General features: G+C 41.6%; 1 protein-coding gene across 2 annotated transcripts in view; it reads right to left on the bottom strand.

The window, feature by feature from the left end:
• The window catches only part of LOC110533716 (protein POF1B), a 50,503-nt gene that overhangs the window by 31,773 nt on the left and 3,590 nt on the right, over positions 1-15,140 (bottom strand). For both annotated transcript variants that reach the window (XM_090186426.1, XM_090186427.1), the window contains exon 2: positions 7,738-7,845. In XM_090186426.1, coding sequence (XP_090042552.1) covers positions 7,738-7,845 — 108 coding nt within the window. The remainder of the gene's footprint in view (positions 1-7,737; positions 7,846-15,140) is intronic.

The following is a 15,140-nucleotide window of genomic DNA, read 5'->3' as shown; positions in this document are numbered from 1 at the left end:
GCCACAAAATGTATAGATGGAAACTTTCTTAGCGAATAGTGTGGTCTGTAGTTTATCATAAGATACCTTCCTTCAGGTGAGCAAAATCTAGAGACTTCCCTAGATTTTGTGCACCAGCTGTTGTTTACAAATATGCACAGACCCCCTCGCCTTACCGGAGTGTGCTGTTCTATCTAGCCGGTGCAGCGTGTATCCCGCTAGCTGAATATCCATGTCATCATTTAGCCACGATTCCATGAAACATAAGATGTTACAGTTTTTGATGTCCCGTTGGTAGGATATTCGTGAACGTACCTCAACTGTTCATCTCGTGAAAATCTCCCTTGTATCTGGTTTTTATAACATACAATTTGATCTGCATTAATACCCCTTCGAACAAATCAATCTTGTTATAGAATCTGAGACAGTGTTCCCATTTAACCATCAATCCATCTGCAATCTAATACGTACAGGCAATGCATTACCATGGCAACACCTGGAAGGGTGTCAGGTCCTTTTAGACTTCAGTGTCTTATCTAAAACGGCCCTGTGTGTCCATGTGAACACTGATGTAAGTCAAGTGTGTGAACCAGGGCCTAGGGTATCTGTAGTAATAGAGCCATGGTTTTGTCAACCTGCCTGTGTAGTGGGAGGAAGGAGTGTCAGCTTTCTGCCCTTGTGACACTCACAGGAATGAAGAATTTGAGGGGACAAGGTAAACAGGACACGGATATATGCAAATAAAAAATATTTATATAAAAAATATATTATGAGGCCAGTTTTGTCCTACACACACACACACACACACGCACACGCACACACACACGCACACACACACACACACACCTCTAAACAGTTCTCGAGCGATCAACTGAAATTAGAGGTAAGAATACAGCCCCCCTCTAGGTATAGTCCCATCTTCATCATCAAGGGCAGCAGAGGGACAATAAAATGCCACGCCCAGTCATTCTCATGGCTGGGCTGGCTGCAGATCAATGGCAGTTAGTCTAGCGTGGGAACACACGCCAGAGACTGAAAGAAGCTGTCTAGATCCAAATGACAATTACACTGGCTGCTGCCAATATGCAAAACCCAAGTTTGACATAGAAACATTATTCAGGCAATATCAGCATGCCACTACAAAGGCTGCTTAGCTAAGTGATTTGATGTTATACTGATGTTACCTCAGGCAGGTTGCCTAAAGACAAATAGTGATCAAATTTGAAGGCATTCCAGATTGTGTTTTTATAAAAGAATAGACTACATGTTTGTACCTGACAAGACATGTTTAGTAACTATCTGCCAGGTATTCAGATCCAACTCTGCTGTTAGCAAAAACAGAAACAGATCTATCGAACCAGATAACTAACTACTGAAATGCTCCATCTAACTCAGCAAAAAATTACTAATTCGCATTCGCGCAAAACTGAAAGTGCGAACCACTACTTTTAACCAGGGCAAGCTGACCGGAAACATGACCGAATACAAACAGTGTAGCTATGCCTTAGTATAGAGACAAAGTAGAGTCGCAATTCAACGACTCAGACACGAGAGGTATGTGGCAGGGTCTACAGTCAATCATGGATTACAAAAAGAAAACCAGCCCCGTCGCGGACCAGGAAGTATTGCTCCCAGACAGACTAAATAACTTATTCGCTCGCTTTGAGGACAATACAGTGCCACTGACACGGTCCGTTACCAAAACCTGCGGATTCTCCTTCACTGCAGCCGACGTGAGTAAAACATTTAAACGTCTTAACCCTCGCAAGGCTGCAGGCCCAGACGTTATCCCCAGCCGCGTCCTCAGAGCATGCGCAGACCAGCTGGCTGGTGTGTTTACAGATATATTCAATCAATCCTTATCCCAGTCTGCTGTCCCCACATGCTTCAAGAGGGCCACCATTGTTCCTGTTACCAAGAAAGCTAAGGTAACTGAGCTAAACGACTACCGCCCCGTAGCACTCACTTCCGTCATCATGAAGTGCTTTGAGAGACTAGTCAAGGACCATATCACCTCCACCCTACCTGACACCCTCAATCATCAAGTTTGCGGACGACACTACAGTGGTAGGCTTGATTACCAACAACGACGAGACGGCCTACAGGGAGGTGAGGGCCCTCGGAGTGTGGTGTCAGGAAAATAACCTCACACTCAACGTCAACAAAACAAAGGAGATGATTGTGGACTTCAGGTAGCACCTCCCTATCCACATCGACGGGACAGTAGTGGAGAGGGTAGTAAGTTTTAAGTTCCTCGGCGTACACATCACGGACAAACTGAATTGGTCTACGGACACAGATAGCGTTGTGAAGAAGGCGCAGCCTCTTCAACCTCAGGAGTCTGAAGAAGTTTGGCTTATCACCAAAAGCACTCACAAACTTCTACAGATGCACAATCGAGAGCATCCTGTCGGGCTGTATCACCGCCTGGTACGGCAACTGCTCCTTCAAGGTGCGGGACTCCGCCCCTCCCCAGAGGGTAGTGAGGTCTGCACAACGCATCACCAGGGGCAAACTACCTGCCCTCCAGGACACCTACACCACCCGATGTCACATGAAGGCCATAAAGATCATCAAGGACAACAACCACCCGAGCCACTGCCTGTTCACCCCGCTATCATCCAGAAGGCAAGGTCAGTACAGGTGCATCAAAGCAGGGACCGAGAGACTGAAAAACAGCTTCTATCTCAAGGCCATCAGACTGTTAAATAGCCACCACTAACATTGAGTGGCTGCTGTCAACATACTGACCCAACTCCAGCCACTTTAATAATCGAAATTGATGGAAATTGATGTAAAAAATGTATCACTAGCCACTTTAAACTATGCCACTCTTATGTTTACAGTGGGGCAAAAAAGTATTTAGTCAGCCACCAATTGTGCAAGTTCTCCCACTTAAAAAGATGAGAGAGGCCTGTAATTTTCATCATAGGTACACTTCAACTATGACAGACAAAATGAGAAAAGAAAATCCATGTAGAAAAACCTGTAACTTCTTATTTAAGAGACTCCTCTGTCCTCCACTCGTTACCTGTAACAAGTTCAAACAGGTGCCATTAATACAGGTAACGAGTGGAGGACAGAGGAGTCTCTTAAAGAAGAAGTTACAGGTCTGTGAGAGCCAGAAATCTTGCTTGTTTGTTTGTATTTTCCACCATAATTTGCAAATAAATTCATAAAAAATCCTACAATGTGATTTTCTGTATTTTTTTCTTCTAATTTTGTCTGTCATAATTGAAGTGTACCTATGATGAAAATTACAGGCCTCTCTCATCTTTTTAAGTGGGAGAACTTGCACAATTGGTGGCTGACTAAATACTTTTTTGCCCCACTGTACATACCCTACATTACTCAACTCATATGTATATACTGTACTCGATACCATCTACTGCATCTTGCCTATGCCGTTCTGTAACATCACTCATTCATATATCTTTATGTACATATTCTTTATCCCTTTACACTTGTTTGTATAAGGTAGTAGTTTTGGAATTGTTAGGTTAGATTACTCGTTGGTTATTACTGCATTGTCGGAACTAGAAGCACAAGCATTTCGCTACACTCGCATTAACATCTGCTAATCATGTGTATGTGACAAATAAAATTTGATTTGATTTGAATGTCCTAAATGTCCTCATGGATTTATTCCAACTGGGTTGCAAATTGCAATACTGTAGTAATAAAATATTAAAAGATTTATTGCTGTAGTGCAGGTGATGGGCAGATGTGTAAAAGAGGCAGAAAATGAAACAGTGAAGAGCAGAAATAAGTCAGTGAGTAGGGGGTGTAAACAGCCCAGGAGTATATACTCTAAGAAGGGGCTATTCAAACCCAGGCCTCCAGGTCCACACAACTGCTGTCAAATATTTGCTAATTCATTCAGTAAGCACTCATCTGTTGCAGGGGCGGCACAACTTTTTTGGGACAGGGGGTGCAGGGGAAACATGTTTTTAAAGCCTCATTTAGATATCTTTCTGCTTATAATTACAGACATTTGGTAGGCTATTTGTCCACTTGTTGCTCTAGAACAGAGGTTTTCAAACTGGGGTCCATGGACCCCTAAAGGTACTGCAGGGGTTCCGCGCATATTTTTTTTTTTTCTTGGGGGGAGGTGGGTGATATATTACGCAATATTTATTTTATGAATATCACTAGCTGCAACAAAATACCATCGTGGATACCATTTGTATGTCTCTGCATCCAGTATGAAGGAAGTTAGAGGTAGTTTCAAGAGCCAATGCTAACTAGCGCAATGACTGAAAGTACAAAGGAACAGTTAGCATGCTATTCGTACTCATCAGACTTGCCAAAATCTCGAACTATCCTTTTAATGTGGAGGAAATTACTGTCATTGGAGCTAACTACAGGTTAGTTTCTGATATAAATGCTTAAAAGACTGTTTCAGTGTCAACTTAAATGACCAAAACTAGATAGGAAATATATACACTACCATTCAAAAGTTTGGGGTCACTTAGAAGCGTCCTTGCTTTTGAAAGAAAAGCAAATTTTTTGTCCATTAAAATAACATTAAATTGATCAGAAATACAGTGTAGCCATTGTTAATGTTGTAAATGACTATTGTAGCTGGGTACGGCAGATTTTTTTATGTAATATCTACATAGACGTATAGTGCCTTGGAAAAGTATTCATCCCCTTCGCGTTTTTCCTATTTTGTTGCATTACAACCTGGAATGTAAATTGATTTTTATTTGGATTTAATGTAATGGACATACACAAAATAGTCCAAATTGGTAAAGTGAAATGTAAAAAGTTACTTGTTTCAAAAAAAAAAAAAAAAAATGGAAATGTATTCACCCCTTTGCTATGAAGCCCCTAAATAAGATCTGGTGCAGCCAATTACCTTCAGAAGTCACATAATTACTTAAATAAAGTCCACCTGTGTGCAATCTAAGTGTCACATGATCTGTCACATGATCTCAGTACATATACAGCTGTTCTGAAAGGCACCACCAAGCAAGCAGCACCATTAAGACCAAGGAGCTGTCCAAATAGGTCAGGGACAAAGTTGTGGAGAAGTACAGATAAGGGTTGGCTTATAGAAAAATATCCAAAACTTTGAACATCCCACAGAGCACCATTAAATCCATTATTAAAAAATGGAAAGAATATGGCACCACAACAAACCTGCCAAGAGAGGGCCGCCCACCAAAACTCACAGACCAGGCAAGGAGGGCATTAATCAGAGAGTCAACAAAGAGACCAAAGATAAGCCTGAAGGAGCTGCAAAGCTCCACAGAAGAGATTGGAGTATCTGTCCATAGAACCACTTTAAGCCGTACACTCCACATAGCTGGGCTTTACGGAAGAGGGGCCAGAAAGAGCCATTGCTTAAAGAAAAAAATAAGAAAACACGTTTGTTGTTCGCCAAAAGGCATGTGAGAGACTCCCCAAACATATGGAAGAAGGTACTCTGGTCAGATGAGACTAAAATGTTGCTTTTTGGCCATCAAGAAAAAGGCTATGTCTAGCACAAACCCAACACCTCTCATCACCCCGAGAACCCCATCCAACAGTGAAGCATGGTGGTGGCAGCAGCATGCTGTGGGGATGTTTTTCATCGGCAGGGACTGGGAAACTGGTCAGAATTGAAAGAATGATGGTTGGCGCTAAATACAGGGAAATTCTTGAGGGAAACCTGTATCAGTCTTCCAGAGATTTGAGACTGGAACAGAGGTTCACCTTCCAGCAGAACAAGTGGATCACACTCGAGTGGTTTAAGGGGAAACAATTAAATGGCCTAGTCAAAGCCCAGACCTCAATCCAATTGAGCATCTGTGGTATGACTTAAGATTGCTGTACACCAGTGGAACACATCCAACTTGAAAGAGCAGGAGAAGTTTGCCTTGAAGAATGGGCAAAAATCCCTGTGGCTAGACGTGCCAAGCTTATAGAGACATACCCCAAGAGACTTGCAACTGTAATTAAGGCAAAAGGTGGCTCTACAAAGTATTTACTTTGGGGGGTGAATAGTTATGCACGCTCAAGTTTTCTGTTTTTTTGTCTTATTTCTTGTTTGTTTCACAATAGAAAAATAGTTAGCATCTTCAAAGTGGTAGGCATGTTGTGTTAATCAAATGATACAAACCCCCCAAAAATCTATTTTAATTCCAGGTTGTAGGCAATAAAATAGAAAAAATGCCAAGAGGGGTGAATACTTTCGCAACCCACTGTACAGAGGCCCATTGTCAGCAACCATCACTCCTGTGTTCCAATGGCACATTGTGTTAGCTAATCCAAGTTTATAATTTTAAAAGGCTAATTGATCATTAGAAAACCCTTTTGCAATTATGTTAGCAGAGTTGAAAACTGTTGTTCTGGTTAAAGAAGCAATAAAACGGGCCTTCTTTAGACTAGTTGAGTATCTGGAGCATCAGCACTTGTGGGTTCGGTTACAGGCTCAAAATGGCTAGAAACAAAGAACTTTCTTTTGAAAGTCATCAGTCTACTCTTGTTCTGAGAAATGAAGGCTATTCCATGCAAGAAATTGCCAAGAGACTGAAAATCTTGTACAATGCTGTGTACTACTCCCTTCACAGAACAGAGCAAACTGGCTCTAATCAGAATAGAAAGAGGAATGGGAGGCCCCGCTGCACAACTGAGCAAGAGGACAAGTACATTAGTGTCTAGTTTGAGAAACAGACACCTCACACAAGTCCTCAACTGGCAGCTTCATTAAATAGTACCTGCAAAACACCAGTCTCAACGTCAACAGTGAAAAGGCGACTCCGGGATGCTGGCCTTCTAGGCAGTGGCTAAAAAGACATCCCCGGTTAGACCAAACCTACACACATGCACATTTTCATAACATTTCAGGACTTTTTGGGAAGTAAAAATGTTTGACCACACTATTTTCCCTAACCCTAAACCTAACCCTACCCCTAACATAACCCTAACCCCAACACCCATAAACCTAACCCGTAAGCTTAAAATAGCACTTGAACAAATTCAGGACATGAAAAAAGTACTTGCTTTTAAAAAAAAGTTTTTGTTATCCGATATTCAGGTGAATTGTTAGGACATTGGGGTCCTGAAAAGGTAGGAAGACAAGTACTCACACACACACACACACACACACACTTTGACTTGACCCAAGTATGCTGTGATGATTATTTAACAACAACAATACTGAACAGCAATGAAAGGCAGTAAATGTTTCCAACAGCAAGCTAACATCAACAACTATAATCATCATGACATCTCTGGCCCAATCAAAGAGAGCTGCTGCCTTCCGACCACAATAAAGGCTACTGGATAACAGGGTGGTGTGAGGCACCCTAACCTCGCCCAAAGCTTAGCGTTGCATATGACCAGGGACAGCGCAGGTGAACAAAGTTCAACTGCAATATACTGTACTATACTTTATTCTACTCTATACTCTATAATTTATGTTATACCCCTGATGTTACCTCAGGCAGGTTGTATTAAGAGAGATTAACATAAATCCAAATTAATGTTGAAGGCTAAGTTTTAGCTAAAGGGTCTGGCCTGTGGGTGGAAGCCTTAGTATAAATCGAATCATATGGATCTGAAATGTGCTCCAAGCCACCACTAGGTTAGCTAGGCCAAGCTTAAGTGCAATATAAAATAGCTGTAATTACAATATGTAAGTGTGTTTGAACATGTGTAATTAGATTCTTGCATGTGAACTACATAACTGTGCATGTACGCAGGTGTATGTGTGTGTGTCTGTGTGAGATAGTGATACACAAGTAAATGCCATGTACAGGTCTCTCTCACCCCCTCCTCCTCCTCCTCCTCCTCCTCCTCCTCTTCAACACTAGGCTCAGGGCTCTTGATGGAGCTAGACATCTGGCTGAATACAGAAGGGGTTTTCCCATTGACGTTCTGAAGGAGGCAAAACAAAAACAGGCAAAATGTCATTACAGTAAATATATTTACATAGCACTAGAGGTAGTACTTACTATGTAATAAGTGGTGTGTCCAGAGGGTGCCCAGGTCACCTCTGAATATAGTGATACATTTGACAAAGACGCACACTGACAGGAAGACTCATCAATCTCACCGGAGAAAGCATCAGAGTGAGCAAAACAGCGCCCTCTGACTTAGCTTTGACCAATAAACTTTCATTTGATTTGTATGTGTAGCACATGTTTCTGATGCCATCTGGCCAAAAAAAGAGTATGACATGTCATGTTATCTGTAGCCCATGTAACTGATGCTAAGACAGAGGACCACTGTTTCCCTCGCTCGGATGCTTTCTCTGGTTAAATAGTTGCAGCCTCTTGCGAATTGAAGGAAAGTTATGAATGGAAATTATGAAACACGGGTAGACAAAAATGAGAAATAATTGTATAGGTTTGTTTATTTTTTTATTTGGGGGGGGCTGGCTTCCCTTGGCAGCCATGAATACACGCCACCAAGATAGGCTGAATGTCATTACACGTATTGTGTTTGTAATAGTGGTCCCGTTCCATTCAAATGGTGGTTGCACAATGCACTGTACACATGCTGGACTTATTTTGGAGTAGACAAATGTGCGCAAGTAACCTACTTAACCTACTTTTTGAAGTGATTCGTTTGACAATCAGATGAAAACATCCTGACTGTTTGTGTTCCTGACTGTAACGGTTTTTCTCCTCTTGGATCGGACCAATATGCAGCGTGGAAAGTGTTCGTCATTTTATTGAACTGAACTGAACACTAAAATACAAAGTAACAAAAAGAATAACCGAAAGAGTTCCGTCTGGTAACTAAAACAAAGACAGAAAACAACTACCCACCAATCATAGTGGGAAAACAGGCTGCCTAAGTATGGTTCTCAATCAGAGACAACGATAAACAGCTGCCTCTGATTGGGAACCATACCAGGCCAAACGCAGAAATACAAAAACATAGAACAACACCTAGAAGGCCCACCCCAACTCACACCCTGAACAAACTAAAATAGAGACATAAAAAAGGAACTAAGGTCAGGACGTGACACTGACACATTAAAAGCTAATACAGTTAAATGACATGCCTTTACTATAAAGCCCATAAAAAAATTCCCATGCACACAAACATACAGTGGTTCCTCAATTAAAAGTTTCAAGCTTATGCTGTGACAGTTTGTGGTAGATGGAGGTAAATTGTGGTAAATTGCGTCATTCTGTCATTGTGCCACACTATCACAAGGGGGAGTCAGAATGCTGATTATGCTTTTTGTTTCTCTCCCTCTAAAATCAGAAAGAAAGAATTCTAAATAACAAACTGGCTTTATTTACCAGTGTGAAAGCGTGATAGCCCCTGAATATAAAGTGAGTTTCTGAAACACGGAGTCCTTCTTTGCTGATGTGAAGAAGATGTGAAGAAGAAACTGAGTGAAAGAGAGTCCAGCGAGGATAGGTAATTCACATTAACACCACAAGATGTCACTACATTATTTCCCCAACACTTTTCCTGGCTGACACTTCCCTTGCTCAAAAAACATGTCCTCTGTATCATCACAACTGTTGGAGATGTTTCAACAAAACGAATTTGTGGTAAATTGATCTAATTTCTTGAAATTCTGAAAAATGTGTACATATATTCCAATGAAATTAGATCTTCACTAGCAGTAAATGCTAGCTAGCTAGCTTAAGCTGCTAGGAGTGCTAGTTAGCAACCTTACTACCAGATCGTGACTTAATTGCGGTTGTAAATGTTTCCAGTAGCGACTAATAGCTTTACTTTACTTTATAGCCTTTTAGCTATTTTACACAGCATTTTATGTCATATATCTAGATAGCTAGCTACATTTAAGAGCTATTCAATTGGCATCTCTCCCCATGTTTTCAGTCACAGGAGGGGACTGGATTAAGTGTGAACACTGTAGGAGGTGGGCTCATGAATTGTGCTCCAATTTTACTGGGAAAATATTTATTTGTGACCTATCTACAAATTCAAATTGTGCATTAGCAGAGCATAAGAGAGTTACACTGAATGTATTAGTTATGAGCTATTGTTATAAAATGTTATATTCCAATGTTATTTAATGTTATTTGTTATATTCCATTCCAATATTCCAATCCAAGATGGCATAGCAGTCAGACGTCCTTTGTCCTCGTCTTGTCCCGTGTATATATATATTTACATCTTTCTTCGGATATCTTTTATATATTTTATTTTCCAAAAACTCTACTTCAAAACACTCTCCTGCAACCCGCCTCACCAATTTAAAAAAAATTATTATTTACCTCAAATCTGAAATCCACAATAGAAGCTAGCCTGAAGCTAACCAGAAGCTAACCAGGAGCTAACCAGAAGCTAACCTGAAGCTAGCCAGAAGCTAGCCAAAAGCTAGCCAGAAGCTAGCCAGGAGCTAACCAGGAGCTAACCAGAAACTAGCCAGAAGATAGCCAGAAGCTAGCCAGTTTACTGGCTAACGTTAGTATTTAGCTAACCACAGTTGATGGTCGTCAGCTATCCTTTAGCTCGAAAAGCTATCGCCAGTTTTGCACAACGCGACTCAGACCAGAATATACCGGACCTATTTTTCTCTCCATATCCCCGGATTTCAACCGAAAGCTCTGAACATTTACACCTGGATCTCGCAGCTAGCTAGCTGCTATCCGTGTGACTATTGGCTTAGCTAACCACAGTTGATGGTCGTCAGCTATCCTTTAGCTCGAAAAGCTATCGGCAGTTTTGTACAACGCGACTCAGACCAGAATATACCGGACCTATTTTTCTCTCCATATCCCCGGATTTCAACCGAAAGCTCTGAACATTTACACCTGGATCTCGCAGCTAGCTAGCTGCTATCCGTGTGACTATTGGCTTAAGTCGGTCCTGGAGCAAACTTCAATTATTCCGGAGCTAGCCAGCTGAAGAGTTCCATCAACCTCTCCTGGGCTACAATCACCTATCCGGACCTATTTTACTGCCGGTGCGGAGCCCCACCGGGCCTTCACGACTGTACTACCGACGTTATCTGCACGAGGGAGTTATCCAACTGGCTCCTCCGTCGCAACGTTACCTGAACGGCCATCTGCGGCCCGCTAAACGTTAGCTGTCTTATCGGCTGCTATCTGAATAGGTCTCTCGGACAATTTTTCTTGGGTCACTATAACTATATCTATTTTGCCAATTGGATTGATCCCCTCTACCACACGGAACCCCACTAACGGAAACGTGGCTAAAAACAGAACACCGTCCTATGCTACCGATGGCCCGGCTAGCTGTCTGAATCGCCGTTACCCCAACCAGCCTCACTACTAACTGGACCCTTATGATCACTCGACTAAGCATACCTCTCCTTAATGTCAATATGCCTTGTCCATTGCTGTTCTGGTTAGTGTTTATTGGCTTATTTCACTGTAGAGCCTCTAGCCTGTAGAGCCCTGCTCATTTTACCCTCATTTTACCCTATCCAACCTTTCAGTTCCACTACCCACACATGCGATGACATCACCAGGTTTCAATGATGTTTCTAGAGACAATATCTCTCTCATCACTCAATACCTATGTTTACCTCCACTGTATTCACATCCTACCATACCTGTCTGTACATTATACCTTGAAGCTATTTTATCAAGACAAGACATTTAGAACCAGGAATAGGTATAACCCCTGGTTCTCTCCAGACCTGACTGCCCTTAACCAACACAAAAACATCCTATGGCGTTCTGCATTTGCATCAAACAGCCCCCGTGATATGCAACTTTTCAGGGAAGCTAGAAACCAATACACACAGGCAGGTAGAAAAGCCAAGGCTAGCTTTTTCAAGCAGAAATTTGCTTCCTGCAACACAAACTCAAAAAAGTTCTGTGACACTGTAAAGTCCTTGGAGAATAAGAACACCTCCTCCCAGCTGCCCACTGCACTGAGGATAGGAAACACTGTCACTACCGATAAATCCACTATAATTGAGAATTTCAATAAGCATTTTTCTACGGCTGGCCATGCTTTCCACCTGGCTACCCCTACCCCGGTCAACAGCACTGCACCCCCCACAGCAACTCGCTCAAGCCTTCCCCATTTCTCCTCTTCCCAAATCCAGTCAGCTGATGTTCTGAAAGAGCTGCAAAATCTGGACCCCTACAAATCAGCCCGGGCTAGACAATCTGGATCCTTTCTTTCTAAAATGATCTGCCGAAATTGTTGCAACCCCTATTACTAGCTTGTTCAACCGCTCTTGTCTGAGATTCCCAAAGATTGGAAAGCAGCTGCGGTCATCCCCCTCTTCAAAAGGGGGGGACACTCTTGACCCAAACTGCTACAGACCTACAGTATATCTATCCTACCCTGCCTTTCTAAGGTCTTCTAAAGCCAAGTCAACAAACAGATTACTGACCATTTCGAATCCCACCCTACCTTCTCCGCTATGCAATCTGGTTTCAGATGAGCTTCAATGCCTTTCAACACTCCTTCCGTGGCCTCCAATTGCTCTTAAATACAAGTAAAACTAAATGCATGCTCTTCAACCGATCGCTGCCTGCACCTGCCCGCCCGTCCAACATCACTACTCTGGACGGTTCTGTACAGATTATGTGGACAACTACAAATACCTAGGTGTCTGGTTAGACTGTAAACTCTCCTTTCAGACTCAACTCATCAAACATCTCCAATCCAAAGTTAAATCTAGAATTGGCTTCCTATTTTGCAACAAAGCCTCCTTCACTCATGCTGTCAAATGTGTAAAACTGACCATCCTACCAATCCTCGACTTCGGCAACGTCATTTACAAAATAGCCTCAAATACCCTACTCAATAAATTGGATGCAGTCTATCACAGTGCCATCCATTTTGTCCCCAAAGCCCCATATACTACCCACCACTGCGACCTGTAAGCTCTCGTTGGCTGGCCCTCGCTTCATACTCGTCTCCAAACTCACTGGCTCCAGGTCATCTACAAGACCCTGCTAGGTAAAGTCCCCCCTTATCTCACCTCGCTGGTCACCATAGCAGCACCCACCTGTAGCACGCGCTCCAGCAGGTATATCTCTCTGGTCACCCCCAAAACCAATTCTTACTTTGGCCGCCTCGCCTTCAAGTTCTCTGCTGCCAATGACTGGAACGAACTGCAAAAATCTCTGAAACTGGAAACACTTATCCCCCTCACTAGCTTTAAGCACCAGCTGTCAGAGCAGCTCACAGATTACTGCACCTGTACATAGCCCATCTATAATTTAGCCCAAACAACTACCTCTCCCCCTACTGTATTTATTTATTTTGCTCCTTTGCATCCCCATTATTTCTATCTCTACTTTGCACATTCTTCCACTGCAAATATACCATTCCAGTGTTTATTTTATTTATTATTTTTTTACTTGCTATATTGTATTTACTTCGCCACCATGGCCTTTTTTTGCCTTTACCTCCCTTATCTCACCTCATTTGCTCACATTGTATATAGACTCATTTTTCTACTGTATTATTGACTGTATGTTTGTTTTACTCCATGTGTAACTCTGTGTTGTTGTTCGTGTAGAACTGCTTTGCTTTATCTTGGCCAGGTCGCAATTCTAAATGAGAACTTGTTCTCAACTTGCCTACCTGGTTAAATAAAGGTGAAATAAATAAATAAATGAAACTTTTTATGAATTAAAAACAACTATTGAAAACCTTTTGCTCCTGAATGTCATGTTTAAGACTGCCGGGATTTAAAATCTTGCAATATTCAAATAATATTTAGTGCAATTGTACATAATGGAGTATATGGAAAATGAACAACAAAGAAAGAATAAAGAAAATTAATATGCAGGTGAGTTAAAAAGATTGACTTTACATCAAATCTACTTATGGTGTGGATATTAATTTATTAATTGTGACATGTACAACACCATTTCCCCCCATGTTTTATTTATATAATTTAAAAAATAAACTAGACTTTTAAGTATCACTTTTTTATGTCAGCAATTAGACATTGTTCTTAGCTAGTAACCCCCTAGTACCCTATTCTTTCACAATAGCTGACCTTATGTTATCCGCAGTTTTGAGTTGCTCTGTCCAACTCCGTGGTGGATAACACCCACTCTTCGTTCATGTAATGGGCTGTAAGGCACAAGTATCCTGTCAACTGTAATTGGGCCATTGTATTGACCCAAGCTCGGAACCACCCGCCTGCTGATTTTTTTGCCCAATGCAGGACTAGTGCGAGAGAGAGCCTCGGACAGAAATATTCACAACCCCATTCATTTACAAAAGGATAGTTTAATAGCTTGGTTAAGTGTAAAAAATCAAAAAATGTGTGCCAGTTTAGACTACCCATAGACGCTGCGGTCAGTCAGAGTTGATCCCTATCAGCACTATGCTTCTGTTCCTGCTTCTGTTGCCTATTTATGTGTTTGTTTAATATCATACTGCAACCGCAAAATGTGAGATAAAGCAATTTCACAAATCCGTCTGTTTTTAAATGTTGCTATGCTGTAATAAAGCATTAGAACAGACTCTGGTATTACTATATTTAGTGTTGTTTACACTGTTCCAAACGGGCAGAAAAATTATATAGTAATATAACAGGTTCCTGTTTGTCATGTAACAGTATCTCTTGTGCTTTTGACAATGACGAAATATCCTTTTCTGCAACTCTATGCCCTCACATCCCTCCTTCCCTTTCCTCACCCTTGTGCGCACGAACCAATCACGTAGCGGATCCCGTTTAAAAAATAGAGACACCCCGAATGTCACGGTATGATTCGCACTTTAGATGGCACTTCCAAGTTAATTTACTGCTGCATGCTAATAGCCTTATTTCAATTCCTGACCATGAATGCAAAAACAGTAACAATACTTTTGGAATTGATTTATGATGTATTTGAACAGGGAAATGTACCAAACCTATGCTGAGTCTTTTAATTCGTTGAACCATCATAATTATATTGAAAAAAATCCACTTTGCATCGATGAAGGTTCAAAATGACATGGCCCCCCTAAACTGGGTGTGCCCCACCTTGGCCACACCATTCAAAACGTTTTGGACATGCTACTGTTATTAGTTACATGTTACACATTCAATCTCAAAGAAGAAAAAACACTTGAATTTCTGTAGAACTTCAGAAGATGAACATCAGAAGATGTTCAAAGAGAAACACAGCTGCAGATAGAGTGATGACAGGGCTGTTGATTCAGAGGGGCGTAAGAAGTTGCTGTAATGTGTGTTTGTGTTATATACTGTCTGAGTCACGCCCTGGCCTTAGTTATCTTTGTTTTCTTTATTA

This window comes from Oncorhynchus mykiss, chromosome 10 (genome assembly GCF_057628025.1).
Source record: "Oncorhynchus mykiss isolate SJ-2025 chromosome 10, ASM5762802v1, whole genome shotgun sequence".
NCBI classification, from domain to species: domain Eukaryota; kingdom Metazoa; phylum Chordata; class Actinopteri; order Salmoniformes; family Salmonidae; genus Oncorhynchus; species Oncorhynchus mykiss.
The sequence above is the reverse complement of the archived record's forward strand: the minus strand, read 5'-3'. Positions and strand labels throughout refer to the sequence as shown.